This window comes from Sipha flava, unplaced genomic scaffold, assembly GCF_003268045.1.
Source record: "Sipha flava isolate LNK unplaced genomic scaffold, YSA_version1 241_pilon_pilon, whole genome shotgun sequence".
NCBI lineage: Eukaryota > Metazoa > Arthropoda > Insecta > Hemiptera > Aphididae > Sipha > Sipha flava.
This window is the reverse complement of record NW_020272889.1, coordinates 479,452-495,109: the sequence shown is the minus strand read 5'-3', so window position 1 is coordinate 495,109 and position 15,658 is coordinate 479,452. Positions and strand designations below refer to the sequence as shown.

General features: G+C 33.0%; 1 protein-coding gene across 2 annotated transcripts in view; it reads right to left on the bottom strand.

Moving 5' to 3' along the window:
• Positions 1-8,120: 8,120 nt before the first annotated feature.
• The window catches only part of LOC112684143 (amyloid beta A4 precursor protein-binding family B member 1-interacting protein-like), a 40,529-nt gene continuing 32,991 nt past the window's right edge, over positions 8,121-15,658 (bottom strand). For both annotated transcript variants that reach the window (XM_025555476.1, XM_025555477.1), the window contains exons 3-9: positions 13,708-13,825; positions 13,516-13,614; positions 13,380-13,427; positions 12,660-12,772; positions 12,229-12,454; positions 11,954-12,129; positions 8,121-10,199 (exon numbers count right to left, since the gene is read on the bottom strand). In XM_025555476.1, the coding sequence (XP_025411261.1) occupies positions 8,784-10,199; positions 11,954-12,129; positions 12,229-12,454; positions 12,660-12,772; positions 13,380-13,427; positions 13,516-13,614; positions 13,708-13,825 (2,196 nt within the window). In that variant the 3' untranslated portion in view covers positions 8,121-8,783. The remainder of the gene's footprint in view (positions 10,200-11,953; positions 12,130-12,228; positions 12,455-12,659; positions 12,773-13,379; positions 13,428-13,515; positions 13,615-13,707; positions 13,826-15,658) is intronic.

Below are 15,658 nucleotides of genomic sequence, written 5' to 3'. Positions count from 1 at the left end.
TACTACTAATGAGTATAAACTATGGTTAACTATTGCTAAATTATTTTAACAAATACTAAATATAGATAACTACTGCTAAATATTTCTAACTAAAGTTAACTAATACTATATAAATCTTACACTAAATTGTTGTATAATAATAATATACTTAATTTAACATAACTAATCATAAAATTTATTCCTATAAACAAACTACTACTAATAAGTATTAAGTGTTAATTATTAAGTATTACTATGGTTAAATATTAAAAACGTTTGTGAAATGACAATAATTATTCGTTTTGTAACAGATTGTGGTAAAATTAGAGAATTATTTGTATGCGTTGTAGAATTATCTGGCACAAATGCGGAAACTATAACAGAAACTATTAATCGAGAATTAAAAAAAAGATAACTTGATTGTTCAAAATTAATAAGTCTTGGTTTTGATTGTGCTGCAAATTTTTCTGGAAGTATAACTGGAGTACGAAAAAGACTATCTGAAATAGCACATAGAGAAATACCGGAAAATATTGATACACGTTGGTTAAGTAATCATCGATCAATTCATGCAGTCAAAGAGTGTTATAAATCAATTATTTTGGCATGTGAGCATATACACACTGACGGAGCAGATCTTGCTTCACTAGCAGGAGGTATTCTGCTAGAAATCACTCAGTCAAGTTTTTTGATCACATTAGTTGTCCTAAATGAGGCTTTAGGCGCAGTCAATAATTTAAGCAAAATCTTACAAAAAGAAAACCTACAGCTATCATCAGTACCAGTTTTAATTTCTTCTTCAATTGATCATTTTAAAAATGTCTCGGCCCAATGTTCATCAAATTACGAGAATAATTCAATTCATAAATGTATAAATACATTAAAAAAAAATGTTAGTAATTCACGAAAAATAGTTGAATATGAAAATAAAATAAAAAGTCTAAAAGAAGCTAAAAAATGTGTTGATACAATGATAGAACAAATGCAATTACGTTTTAATGAAAAATCACTAGAAATAATTAAATTAAGTGCTTTATTTGAATCATTTGAATCTTTAATTACAATCACTGAAGAAGATGTATTGAAAATATGTTTATATTTTCCTAGTCTTGAACCATCCGATGTTTGGATAGACTTGAATTCATTTAAGTATGTTGCAAATAGTTTGGTAGATGAAAACTTAAACAATCCATTGTTATATATTTATAAAGCAAATTTTGGGTATAAAAATTTGAAAAAACATGCTGAATGTTTAATGTGTGTACCAGTTTCAACGGCTACTGCGAAGCGCTCTTTCAGTACAATGAATAGGATTATGAACAAAATAAGAAATAGAATGGGACAAGAAACTTTGCAATCCTGCATGAAAATTAGCACAGAAGGACCCTCAGAACTCGATGAAGATACTGTAAATGAGGTAATTGATTTGTATGCACGTCAAAAACAGCGCCGGATTCGTTTAATTTAATTTAATAAACATAATAAATATTAAAATGTATATGACTTAAGCTCATATTTGTGTATTATTAATAATATAGATTAATGTATAAGTAATGTATGTATAGTAAATGTGTGTTATATTTTTTTTTCCATATAATTAATCAAAATTAGATTATTAATAATTTATGTATTCTTAGAAAAAAAATAATACCTTAATAACTTAAATTATTAAGTATCAATCTGATACCAATAAATTGAGCTTAAAATAATATTTTTACTTCTCTTAATTATTTACTTCTAAGACATACCCCCTAGAAAATTTACGATACCCCCCCCCCCAGGATAAAAGGTCTGAAATAAACACTGTCAACGACTCAAGAATTGAAGGATATAATGTAGGGTGACCATATGTAAAAAAAAACCGGACATTTTTTTGGCAATGGATAAAAAAAAAATTATTGATTGTGGTCAAAACAAGAAACTTATATAAATAATATATATGTATATATAATAATTGTAGTATATATTATAATAACAAAACTTATAATTTCAAAAAATAATTTTGAAAAATAATTTACGTTCTAATGTTAGGAATGTTATTACTATTTATTATATTAAGTTACAATAATCATATATTATTATTATGGATATCGATATAGTCCTAATTTCGAGGAAAATAAATATCAATAAGCACCCCAATATAACTGGATTTCATAGATAAAAATATCTAAAGCAGTTTATTATTATTGACTAGAGCTTGGATGTTAATGACCAAAATTTCATATTAATATACATTATAAAGTGTCATGCAATTATATGCCATAAAATGTATTAAATATACCTATTTTTTCAACAAATATATGCAAAACAATATTTAATATTAATTCAAAAAATATTAATTATTTTTCGATCTATTATAGATAAATTTTACATAGGTTAAGCATTTTAAATATCAGGATTATACTGTACAGCAATAGTTTTGTTGATATTTTCAAACTTGAAAGACCTTCGACTATCCGATAAGAAGTTTTTGTTGACTAAAAATACAACAATTAACGGTGTTGATCGATAATTTATAGTAATATGGACAGTTTTTAATATTGTACTTAATCATTTATAAAATATATGCTACTTATCCTAGAAACAATCGATATATGTACATATATGCTCAAAAATGTCAAATATACAAAAATATGCAAAATAAGTTTGCATATTTACAATCGAAATTTCATAAATCTAATTTATATCATAATAGGATATAATTCTGATTGCGCAAAAAAAATATGCCAAGTCATAAACATCCGAGCTCTATTGATGACTATCAATTAATCGCTAAAATCAGTCACAAAATTGTGCGCAACTTAAAAATATTCGAAAATTGCTTAACCTGTCCGGTTGACTAAAAATGCAAATTTTAGGTCTGCACAAAATGTGGAAAATTCCATAACACGTTATTACACAATAGTAATTCACGGCCGTCGGTTATTCTACGTCAATAAGTACTCACGAAGCGATAAACGGTCGTACCCAAGGATTATTATCAATATTTACGATTCGTCAAATAAACCAATAGCAGCAGGTGCTTCACTGGATTACGCTCAGGAAGCGCCTCAATGATATAATATTAAAACGGAAAAATTATAGAGGGCATGTTGAGGCGATATTTATTATTATTATTATTATAATCATCTTTGTATTTTTTGTTAAATTTGTAATCTTGCTAACTAGTTGTGAACTGCACTGTCAATCGTCGGAGTCGAAATGCGAAAGAGTTGCCTCGCACCGCTTGCAATTTAATATATGATAATAATGATATAATGCAATATATTATGTAATATAACATTTATACAATTAATATAATTATAAAATCAACACTTGGATGTGTGGTTAAGTATTTTTGTTTATCACAACCCACCGAGCCAACTAGGTAGTACTAATTTATATAATATAACTTAGCTGTTAAAACTTAACTATTAAACTAACTAAAAAATTGTAAATATACGACCGTGACACAACTTGATTGTTTTTTTCATCTTGGTTCGTTCTTATTCACTTCGATCATTTTAGATCCGTAATTAATCGCCATCTAGTCTCGACGTCTAAACGCACAAAAAAATTTAAATAACATAAAAATAATTCACTGAGTATTTTTAACAATTAAAAATAATACTGAAATGGTAGAACAACGTATGCGCAAATACTGTAAAAACTTACTGAACTAATTTTGTTTTGTTGACTTTTATAACACAGCAATCAGTTTTATTTTGGCTGGCATATATTTTACAATATTATTTGTAATAGGCCTAAAAACAGTAGTTGTTATTTGCTTATTAGTTGATGTCTTTCGTCCGTCTACCACATAGATACGAGTATCTATATAATATGCATATCTGTGGTCTGCCATATGTGCGGTAAATGATAACTAGTCGAAAAAATATTTATTCATTATACTTATTTATTGAATTATTATCAGTTGAATATGAAAATAAAATCTATTAAAAAAAAAAAAAAAAAGGTCGTGGAAAGCGATCTATTCTCAGTGGCGTAACCAAGAAGGGACTAAGGAGGCTATAGTCCTCCCCTCATAGGTCATGTTTATGTCCATGTACTATACTAGTATTATACTACTATTTGGTTTTTAAGTATTTTATAACTTTGGTACAAACGAAATGGGTTTTGTGTTTGATACATAAGCGTGATACTTATGTCACGACATGTCGTGATTATCACTATTTTTTTTGGTGGTAACCATGAAGGTTGTGGAGACCCTTGTCTAACACTATCATTTTATAATAGATATAGTTTTTATATTAAGTCGCTATCGCAGTTGACCACTATTAATTTATAATTATACTGAATTATATTTTAATAAATATTAGGTATTAAAAGTACATCAAAAGTATGTTGGAAAAACATTTTCAAACTTGGTGGTGGGAAGAGGGAAGGGTGAACTCTTAAATCCTCTCTTACATAATCTGCTCAAGAAAATGCCTCTCTCACTTAAAAATTCTAGCTACGCCACTGCATCACCCATATCCCACCTCCCCGTGAGAACGACCATGATGCAAATAAACATAATAAACTTCGACCATTAAATCATAGCGGATATCGCTTGTCGCTATGACGTTCTAATTCGTCATGTTCAAACGTTTTTGAAAAAATAAAAATAATCACTGATTGCTCATCGACCGATTTGCACCTTACCTGCGATCCATAAACGTAGAAATAATTCATTTATGACTATACCTACATCACGGTTCTTGTCGTTGAACGATTCAGAATTGCATTGGATTTCATTCATTCGTTGACAGGTGCCAAGAGCGAAACGATTTCACTGTCATTCTGATGTTGAACATAAAACACTTTGTTTGAACTCATAACATATGTTTGACATTTACAAACCATAAAATGTATAAGAAAAACAATTATGGAAGTTTGTTAAAAATTACATTTTGTCGCATTATTTTATTTATAGCATAATTAATAATTCTTGATTGTTTGTTTCCAAACAATTATACACAACAATGTTATTAAAATTGAATCATTATTCCATTTAAAGTAAGCGTCTAAAGTTCAACGGTATTCATAATGTGTTTTTCTAGACAAGTTCCTAGTTTGAAATAATTTTTAATAACGCGGAAATGATTTCATGGTTTATCTTTAAATCCATCATTCACGGTGAAAATGTCAAACGGTTCTGTTTGCGTTGGTTCTTTATTTATAACTTGTAAGACAGAAGAAAACTTATTGTACGCAAGATTGTTATTCTTTGAACTACATTCCACACAATACAACATATCCGTTAGATTTATATTTGACATCCCAAATGTCCATTTTATATTCAGTATTTTTTTTTTTGACATTATACAGATAAATACAGAATCGGATTAAGGACCAATGTCGCCACAGAGCCAGTGTAGTATAATTCGTGAAAATACGTATTGCAAGACCAATACTTATTGCAAGAATTAGAAAATTTACAATATTATAAGTAGAGTTTTAATGAAAAATAAAAAGTTAGTATTGAAATGATTTAAATTTCTAAATCAGTTTTAAAAATGTTCTTAGATATTGAACTAAAAAAAATTATTTATAGATAACAATTACAACATTTTACTTTTCAGATAGATAGGTAGTTTAAATCTTGTACTGTTCCTCAACATTTGCAGCTTGGAGCAAATATTTCTTTTGCAACTGGGTTAATGTGGCCCTAGACATATGTTAGTTTTTTATAGAAAGCATCTAGTAGATAATCCGCGATGAATGTTTATGGATATCAATTAGACATTGATATTTTGTAACTAATGAACTTCGTATTATGGATACTAAGTATATTAGATATTTAGATAAAGTTCAATGCACACTCGACAACAAGGTTTTTATATAATTTAAACACAATAATATATTGTCTACGTACATTTTTATTTTTAATTAAGGGAACTATTGAAACAGTTCACCACAATTATACCATCCTACAATTTCACTTCATAAAATCATAATCAATTTAATATTTAAACTGTTTAGGTACTGTTATGTATACAAATTACGATTCATAATAACAATAATAATAATAATAATACACAAAATAAAATATATGGCTTTCTCCTTAAAGAAGTATTTTCTTGCAAATTTATTATTTGATAAAGAACAATTTGGTTATTTACCTATATTAATATTTTATAAACTGAATTTTTTTTTTCTGTTATCACTATATATTCACATAAATCCATGTTCAGTCATTTTATTAATTTGTTTTGTTATACATATGTGGTATTATTATATGAATTTGTATTTATTACACAAGAAATATTTTTAACATTTTTTTTTTATTGCTAAGATAATGAAACGAGTCTGAATATTAACCTGTATTAATATTTATTAGGGTAAATAATTTTTTGCTAAAATGTTATTGATTATTAAATAAAGGTTTAGTTTCACTATCACTATTTTTCAATTTATTCTCCAACAATAATAATATAATAATCTAATTAATATATTCACTTCAGTGAATATCTTATGGATATCCATAAACTAATAAAAAAACGGTCAATTGGATATCTAGTAGAAATATAATAGATAAACCATCATATCTAAATAATTTTATAGATAAATGTAAATAATATCTATTATACATTCATTAGTTGTAGGTACTTGTGTTATGTAGGGCAATTTATCAGTAGTATTTTTCTTTATATGAGTACATTACACGTCTGAGTACATTCTGTAGTGTTTACATTTTAAAGATAAAATGTATCAAGGTTTACAATTATCAGACTTGGGTAGTATGCAGAATACATTTTGAGTATTTTGAATACATTTTAAATACTTTTTTGGAAAGTATTCAATCAAGTATTTTGAATACTTATAAGGAGTATTCTGAATACTGTATTTCGAATACCATTAAATCATCTCTTTTTTAAATAATTTTATTACTTCTCCATCATATCTTGTATAAGCTAATATTAGGTTGTAAACCATAAATTATAACAGTTATGTAATATAAAAATTCAATACAATAACATATATTTAGTCTACAATTTCAAATATTTGAGTGGACAACTATTATTTTTATAGTATGAAAACTAGAAGTATTTTAAAAGTATTCAGAATACTTTTGAAGTATTCTAAATAATGTATTTGAATACATATTCGGAATACTATTTTTTGTAAATATTCGAGTATTTATTCTAAATACTTTTAAAAAGTATTTTACCCAAGTCTGACAGTTATAACTAATAGTTAAATACACATAAGGTTATGAGGGAAAAAATTTCCTTGACAATACATAAATTATAGTTCACTAAAAAAAAAAAAAATGAATGCGTTTTATTGCTCAGTTGACGATCTATTAAACGTGATAGTACATTTGATAAAATTATTATTGCAGTTTTTCAAGTGAAATTTTTGGTCTCTAGACAATGGTTAACACTAAATACACATAAGCTCATAAGAACATGAGAAATCTTTTATAGTCCTAGTTTTCATAGATTACCAACAGTGATGTTGAATAGGTAAGAAGCCACCTTTTTTTGTTCCCCCCCCTCCCGGTTACAAATGTAAACAGAAATATATTTAAACTCTATCACTATGGATCGATAAAAAACATGTAAGCTGTCCATAAGCACATACACTAAGACTGATGTACATGAGGTAATATTATGTTCCATAATGTTTGTTGTACATGATTATACAAATATGACTCATTTGTCAACAGACAACCCCACAACGGTGTATGCAATCGTTTTTACTGCTCTGCAAACATTATATATACACTATTAATCTTAATGCACCACAACAAATATTGGCAAAAGGTAAAACAATTGCCTTCCAGTATAAATTGTATGGCGAAAAAAAAATCACAATTTATTTTGCTTGTTATAACTTATTATTATTAATATAAAGTTATAAATATACAAAAAAATAATAATAATAATATAATCATCATGATTGGAAATTATCGTACAATAAAAAGATAAACATTGTTGAAGATTTGGGCAGCAAATAATATTTAATAATTACTGTACCATGTAACACATAACATCGTGAAATGAAAGAAAGAATATTGTAATCATACGTATATATAAAGCACCAATTACGATACTATTGCAACAAGGACAAAATCAGAACTGCAATATTATTTTAATAATAATACCGATACGAATAAATATATATAAATGTATATAAACAGTTTTAATTATTAATATTAACACAAAAAATACAGTCTTTTAGTAACATTATTCATAAAAAAAAAATATATATATAAATAATAAACGTGAAAAACGTTGGAGGAGGCAGTAGGGCAGGACACTGTGATCCACCCTGTTGGACGTCTGAGGCGCTCCATGAAACGGAACACAATAATTGTATTACAAAAAGACCGTTAATAGAACATGTCTCTTAATAGTAAGTAAATGTTTTTTCTCCCACAATTAACTAAGACGCTATCATCATTAAAGCCTACTAACTAATCATAAATTTAAATATAATATCTAACAATTATCAATAGTATAGAACAATTCGGTTACACAAATGGATGTAAAGCAACAACGCTAAATGTAATGTACATAGTTGTGATATCATATTGGCTAGTACATATAATTTGCATAAAAAAAAAATATATATATATATATCTATAATAATATTATTATAATATTTTTATAAAATAGAAATACATTATTTATCTAGCCTTTATAACATATGTCGCCTACTAATGGCGTCTACGTTCCAAGCAACCAATTGGCGGTTCGCCGCTGAGGACACGTGAAAAAACCAAGCAAGTGAAAAACTAACGAGTATAAAAAAAAAAAAAAAATGGAAATAAATAATAAACGACGGAAGAAGTAGAAGAACGAACGAACGGCCCGTTACGATACGACGGTGGTGAGCTGCGTCTTCTCCGACCTCGGGGGCGGTGGCGGAGGAGGTCTCTTCTTGAGCATCGCGCAGGCCATCGCAGCGTTGGCCACAGTGGACAGCCTGGTGGGCGGCGGAGGCGGAGGCGGAGGCGACGGGCTGGCGGCCGACCGACGATCCCCGTTGACTGGATACACGTTCTCGTACAGGTTGTTGGGCCCGTAGTGCTCAGCCACCCAGTTGCTGACGTTCGCCTCGCGGCTGTACGAACCGGCGTCCGCGGAATCGCTGTTGGCGGCGGCGGGGTCCCGGAATCCGAGCACTTCGTGCGGTGTGGTCACCGTGTCGAGCTTGCACTTCTGCGCCACTTGCCACTTCTTGCGCACCACGCGATGCAGGTCGGCCAGGAACGCGGTGCTAGGTGGCGAGAGCAGCTTAGGCGGCGGCGGCGGCATCACGTTCAGGATGTCCTGGTCGTCGGGCTCGCCGTCCTCGTCGTCCACCAACAGCTCCGGTGGCGGAGGCGGTAGCGACTCGTCGTAGCTGGGCGTCCGGCGGTGATGGCCGTAGTGGTGATGCTGTTGGTGCTGCTGTTGCTGGTGCTGCTGCAGGTGATGATGTTGCTGCTGCTGGTGATGGTGGTGGTAGTAGTGGTCAGCGATGGCGAACTTGACCGACTTGACCGGTTTTTGGAGCTGTTGGTTCGCGGGCGCGCTCGGGGTGGCTGAGGCCGCGGCGGCGGCGGCCGTAGCCACCGACGAACTGCCGTCTACCACCATGGAGCACGTCAGCTGTCGCGTGGTGGCCGTCAGCGGCAACTTGGGCGGTTTGCGCTTGATGGTGCCGCACGGCGGGTAATCGGACTCGAACGCCACGTCGCAACCGGAAGATGAGCCCGAGTCGGACAGCCCGCTCTCAATATCCTCCACCATCATCATACCGCTGGTAGTCGCGCCCCCGGCTCCGCGAGCCGACGTCTGCCGGCCACTATTGCCGACCCCGTCCACCGAGTCCACCGCCACACCACCACCGATCAGCGCCGACTCGTAGTTCTCCAGCAGCTGTTGCCCGTACTTTACGATCCGTATGGCCGACATCCACTTGTGCAACGTGCGCTCGTCCTCCGCGCACACGTACTTAATGTACTTGGTCGACTTGGGCTGCTGCAGGCACGGGTGCTTGATCGCAAAACAGTGTTCCGTGGGCGCCTTGTACTTCTTCTTCCAGCCCACGCCGAAGTACACCTGGTTCACGTCGAACGTGGCCAGGCATATGAGGTCCTTGGGCGACCTCGACGTCTTGTCCTTGTAATAGTACAGTCCCGACGCTCTTAGGACGCTGTAGTATTTTTTCCAACCTTTCCTCGAGTCCGCTTTTATGTACAGCGGCCCCTCAACGCTCGGTAGTCCACCGTTGCAAAAGTATTCCTAAAAACCCATCAGGACGTGAGTAAAGTGTGTTATATTTACATACAATGTCGAGCATTAACGCATGATATAGGTATTCGCATTGAAAATAATAAATTCGATTTCATACACTTTTTTCCCGTCTTATAACGGGATTGGATAAAATATTACGGTACGTTTTACATCCGTTTTTAAGAATTTTAATTTTTCAACGTTTATCAAACTGATCAACATTAGTAACCGAATTAAAATTCTGACACAAACACGGGATTATAATAAAATTACCTAGTTCTAAGATTATTTTTAGAATCAAAAGCTACATCGTTGTAATAACGTTTGACATTATCGCTGTGTTCACTATAAACTGTGTACAGTAGGTAAACGCAGTTGGTAAAACAAAGTAATAAATCGATGAGATTACATTTTACGTTTTACGTGGATAATGCTTTTAAAGGCATTTAAGCTCACTCCGTTTGAAAGTCAACGAACCTTAAAAAATGTCGTTGGATTTTCCGATTTTTTCGATAAAACTTGATTGCCATAAATTAAAAACAACTATTCGAGATTAGATCTTATAAGTATACAAATAGCGGGTGGGATAGGCACTTTTGAAAAACTTTTAACGAAGTCTAAATTCCTAAAAGTCTCACCATAGATATAATCACTACGGGATAACGCCATCTTTTGAGCGTTGTAAACATTTAACTTTAGAAGCCATTAACTGACAAATCTAAAAGTATCCAATTCGAAAGATAACGAAACAGCGTAAATGCTTGCAGTTTAAAAGTCCTAAAACAACAACAACTAGATTTGGTATCTAAATGTTGGCAATATGTAACACATTTAGAGAAGTTAATAGGCTATTCAGACGAATAGTTAAATATTTTTCTTATAAACGTGAGGGTTTTTTTTCGACCATGTACCAACGTGCACGTTAAATGAACGATTGTGGCTTTTATAAAAAAATATATTTTATACACTTGAAGGATAATTTCACTAAACTTTATAAAAATTCGAGATGACGTTTGACTAGTGTTTTATTTCCAACCCTCTAGACCAGCGATTCTTAACCTATGGTCTGCGGCCCTCAAGGGGTTCGCGATAATCATGTAGGGGTCTGCGGCAGCTTTAAAACATAACATACATCGATACATGATAAGAGTGCATTATTATAATATTGTTGGATTAATATTATTATTATTTTTTTTCATATATTTTTTATTGTATACCTAATAGATTTTATCATTATAAGATGTTATAAGACTTGTGTCTCAACCATCGTATGAAATTAATAAAAATTAAATTTTAAGAATATTAAAAAAAAAACTTAAAACTAAAATAATTAAATTTAAGTTAACTGAAAAATTAAGTCAAATAAAAATAATTATAAATATATATGTTTTGTTATGTCTATTAATGTAATTTATTATTATTATTTTGGTTTTAATAACATAAGATGTTTTGTAAAAAAAAAATGTACTCGAAAAAAAAATTAGTAAGGGGATCCGCAATTTCTAAAAATCTTTCATCAGGGGTCCGTGATCTACTTAAGGTTAAGAATCGCTGCTCTAGACGTTAAATAAAATTACAACAATTTCAGTTGCGTGTGCGTAGAAGTATTCCCCTAACTATACAAATCGGATCAATTACTATTATATGTCGTTGAGTACCACGCGATTAATATTCAAACGGTATCATAATTATTTTTTCCCCACGCGCTTTTACGACTTAATGATAAAACAATATTATGAAAATTTATTGTGTAGTTTACTTACTTGGGCAAAGTTATTAGTTGCGTGACTGAGCGACTGTTGGTTGGTGTTGAATAGCGATGGATTTTCGAATATCAACGTCCTCTCAGGTCGCTCGACAAACAGTAAACGGTTTTTAGAATCCCGAGTCCACAACATTAGATTGTCTACCAGCAACTCGTGTTCTTCGTAAACGCGTTCTAAATAATAGAAGAAAAAAAACCAAAAAAACGACATAAATAGTAGTCACACGTGTTGCGAAAGTAAATTTATTTTCTTTTATTATTATTCTAGAATACCCATATGAAGGTCCGGCAGATGTTCGACGAGTCCCCAGCGTGGTCCGAGATTAATATGGTGTTTGTCAGCCAACAATCTCATGACATAACTACAGCGCATGCCCTCGTCGACTAGTAGTGATTTTGCTCCACCGTCGTCGTTGAACACTTTGATGAACAATTTTTTCACGCTAGCTTCTTTCATCTTCTGCAGAGCTAAACGAATTTTTTCAGCTTTTGACGACTCCTGTGCGCAACAGAAAAAATAAATACATAAATTACTGTTTTATTAATAATAAAATATAATTACAAATAATTACAATTGTTTAATCGTATCATATTGGTTACATCAGATGCGTAATTTATCATGTGAAAGGTACGTTAAATAGTACAATAATAATAATCTATTGTATTCTTAATCACTCATTATACTTGTAACAACAATAACATACTTTGTTTCCAGAGTGATTGGTAGTGCCGCTGGAAGCTGAACTCTCACTGCTTGACAATAACGATACGCAATCCGAAAACGCGGAATCATTGTCCGGACTATCGGTTCTTACCACTAGAAAGAAACATTTAAATTTAAATATCTCCGATTTATCTATATTTTTTGTTAAAGCCGATGTGAAGTTAATGCATTAAAAAAAAAGGAAATTAAAAAAAAAAAAGAGATAAGTGAAATCGGCGATTTATCAGTAAAAGGGTATTCTCCGAGTAGCTATACACAGTGTAATCAGATTTGGGAATAGTCCAAGGGATAGAGATTACTATTCAGTTTTAACTGTATATATAGGCCAAATATCATGAACGTCGTTGATTCATTACCATTTGAACTATGGCCAAAACCAACACCGATTGTTGGAAGACCAGAGATGAGTGTATAGTGACGTTTTTGGCCAGGTGCCCCTCGCTCTGTTGATATTGACCCTTCCCAGACGACACATTATTATTGGAACGATATATATATACCTAACGGTATTGTGAATTACGTTGCACAGGGACGGAATGTAACAAAGAAGATTTCATTCGCTTACCCCGCATTCGGAAACCCTAAAATGTCTACCGCATAGAGCCCACTGTCTGCGTGATATGAGCGCATGCATTGTGCAATACCACATACACATATAACAGTACAAAAGATATTATTAAAATACGAGAATGTTGTTTACCTGTTCCCGATTGATTTGAATTCGACATCCTGTTTATTGAATTGGAATCTGCAGCGACAAACGAGTGTTATTATTGATATGTGAAATAATAATACAGTGATGACGAAAATATCTATATAATTATACGTATACAAACCGATTTTTTCCGAATCCAATAAGCTACTCGTACTTTGGTATTGGGATTCTAACGCACACAGCTCTCCCAACACGGCATCCAAATCAACATCTTGAGTATCTAAAACCGCCAAAGAGAATAATATACGATTAAAATCACGGTAACAGTGGGAATCGAGTGATAGCTGTAGTATTTCAGCAATAACGGTTTTACCTTCTAAATTCGCCATTGAGAATCGATAAGAGTCCATGCGTTGACCAGCTATGTCTGTGGCGTTAGGTGCTTTCAAAGTAACATTATCGACTGGCTTCGACGGACTTTTATCCAAACCCTAAAAAAAAAATATTGATATATTATTAAAAGGGGAAAAAAACCAACGAATATTCCATGTAATATCTTTGATTCGCGTACACGTAGACGTACGTAGTATACACGAATCACCTGCAAGTTTATCGAGGGGAACAACCCTCAAGTCTCATTTTTTTTCATTACTTCGAATTCGTGCGATGTCAAAACTTCTTTATAAACACAACCGTTCCCCCTCTTTTAAAGAACAAAAAAGAAACATACCTATACATACGAGTATATATGCCCATGCTTCGTTTTTATATTTAAATTACCAAAGTATTACAACGTGATTTCGAAATCCGTACGACAAAACGTATTATTTTTTTCCTTAAAAATATGATCCCTACAATTGTTTACATCGTCATTGTTTGCACGGTTCTTAAACACAAAAATTATTAACTATACGTTTAATTTTTTTTATGTATCGTCCCATTTACCGTACGCATTTTTCACGGTCAAAAATTATACTTGGTTTTCGTTTCGTAAAAGCACAGCACCATACAACAATATGATGATAATAATTACGAACTAACGGCTTTACGGATGGTAAAAAAGTAGTAAGCTTTACTTTTTAATTATCATCGAGTAATTATGAACTCGATTTTACACACGTTGTTACGAATTAAAGGCGGTTTTCGATTAATTTATTATCATTGCGACATCAGCCGGCGTGTCCAAATAATGTGGAAGAAATTAAACGGACGTGCTCGCGCGTTCGTCTTACGCGTGTCAGTTTCTATCAACAGTAGTTACAAAACGTACACAAACACAACGATTCGAACCCACGTCGTGTATTATTATTTGACCGTTTCCAGTAGACACGCGGCCGTTTTAATACAGAAAAAAAAAACATTATATTTTCAATTAAATAACGAAACAATGATGCCGTACATTGTATTAGGTCAACACTCGCCGGTTGTTATTATTTAAACCCGCAGCGGGCAGACGAGCCGAAAGCCTATATTAAACGCTCGCCATTGTTCTTCGTCGCTGTTGCTGCTGCACAGTACGATAATCTATAATAATTACGCACGCGGCAGCGTCTCGGTCGTATCACGACACGAACGTAAAAATATATTTAACGTCCAAGTAGCTGCTGCAGTGTATAGGCATAACACGCGGCGAGATCATCTTCCATTGAACTATCCAATTCGTCTAATTAGTTGTGAACAGCAGCACTGCACAATGTAAACATGCACTGTATAACAATATACGCTGTACGCACAAAAACACACAATAACGGCGAACGTGTTTTTTTCCTTTTCTTTTTTATCGAACTACACGCGTACGCTGGCAGTATTTTTCAGCGTTCGCCATAAAGGAAGAGCTCCTGATCATATTCGTACGAAAATAGCAGCCGTAAAACACGTGCAACATTCTTTCGTCATCAAGTGGCCTCGTATGTTATGTTCTATAGAAAACATAATTACGGTACGAACGCGGAAAGCGATTCACTTTCCTTGGCAGCCCGTGATACGGTCATGAGCCGTAATGGGACGTAGGGGAGTGTTTACGAGAATCGTTTTTCTCCGCGCGAAGGCGCGGACGTTTTCGGTTTTATTTTCAGTCTAATATTATTATTATTATTATTATTATTATTATTATTATTACTATCGTAAACTCTACGTGGTAATCGAGTTGTACGTTACGTGTACGAAGGAGGAAAAAAAAAAAACGAGAGCGTGTGACGGCGAGTAAACAATGTTTGAACCGTTGCAATCGAAGCGCTCGTCGAAAGGGCGAAAAAAAAACGTGCGAAATACTCGTCCGTAGCACCATAAACGGTTGGCGTTGTCGATGATTTTTTTTTTTTTTT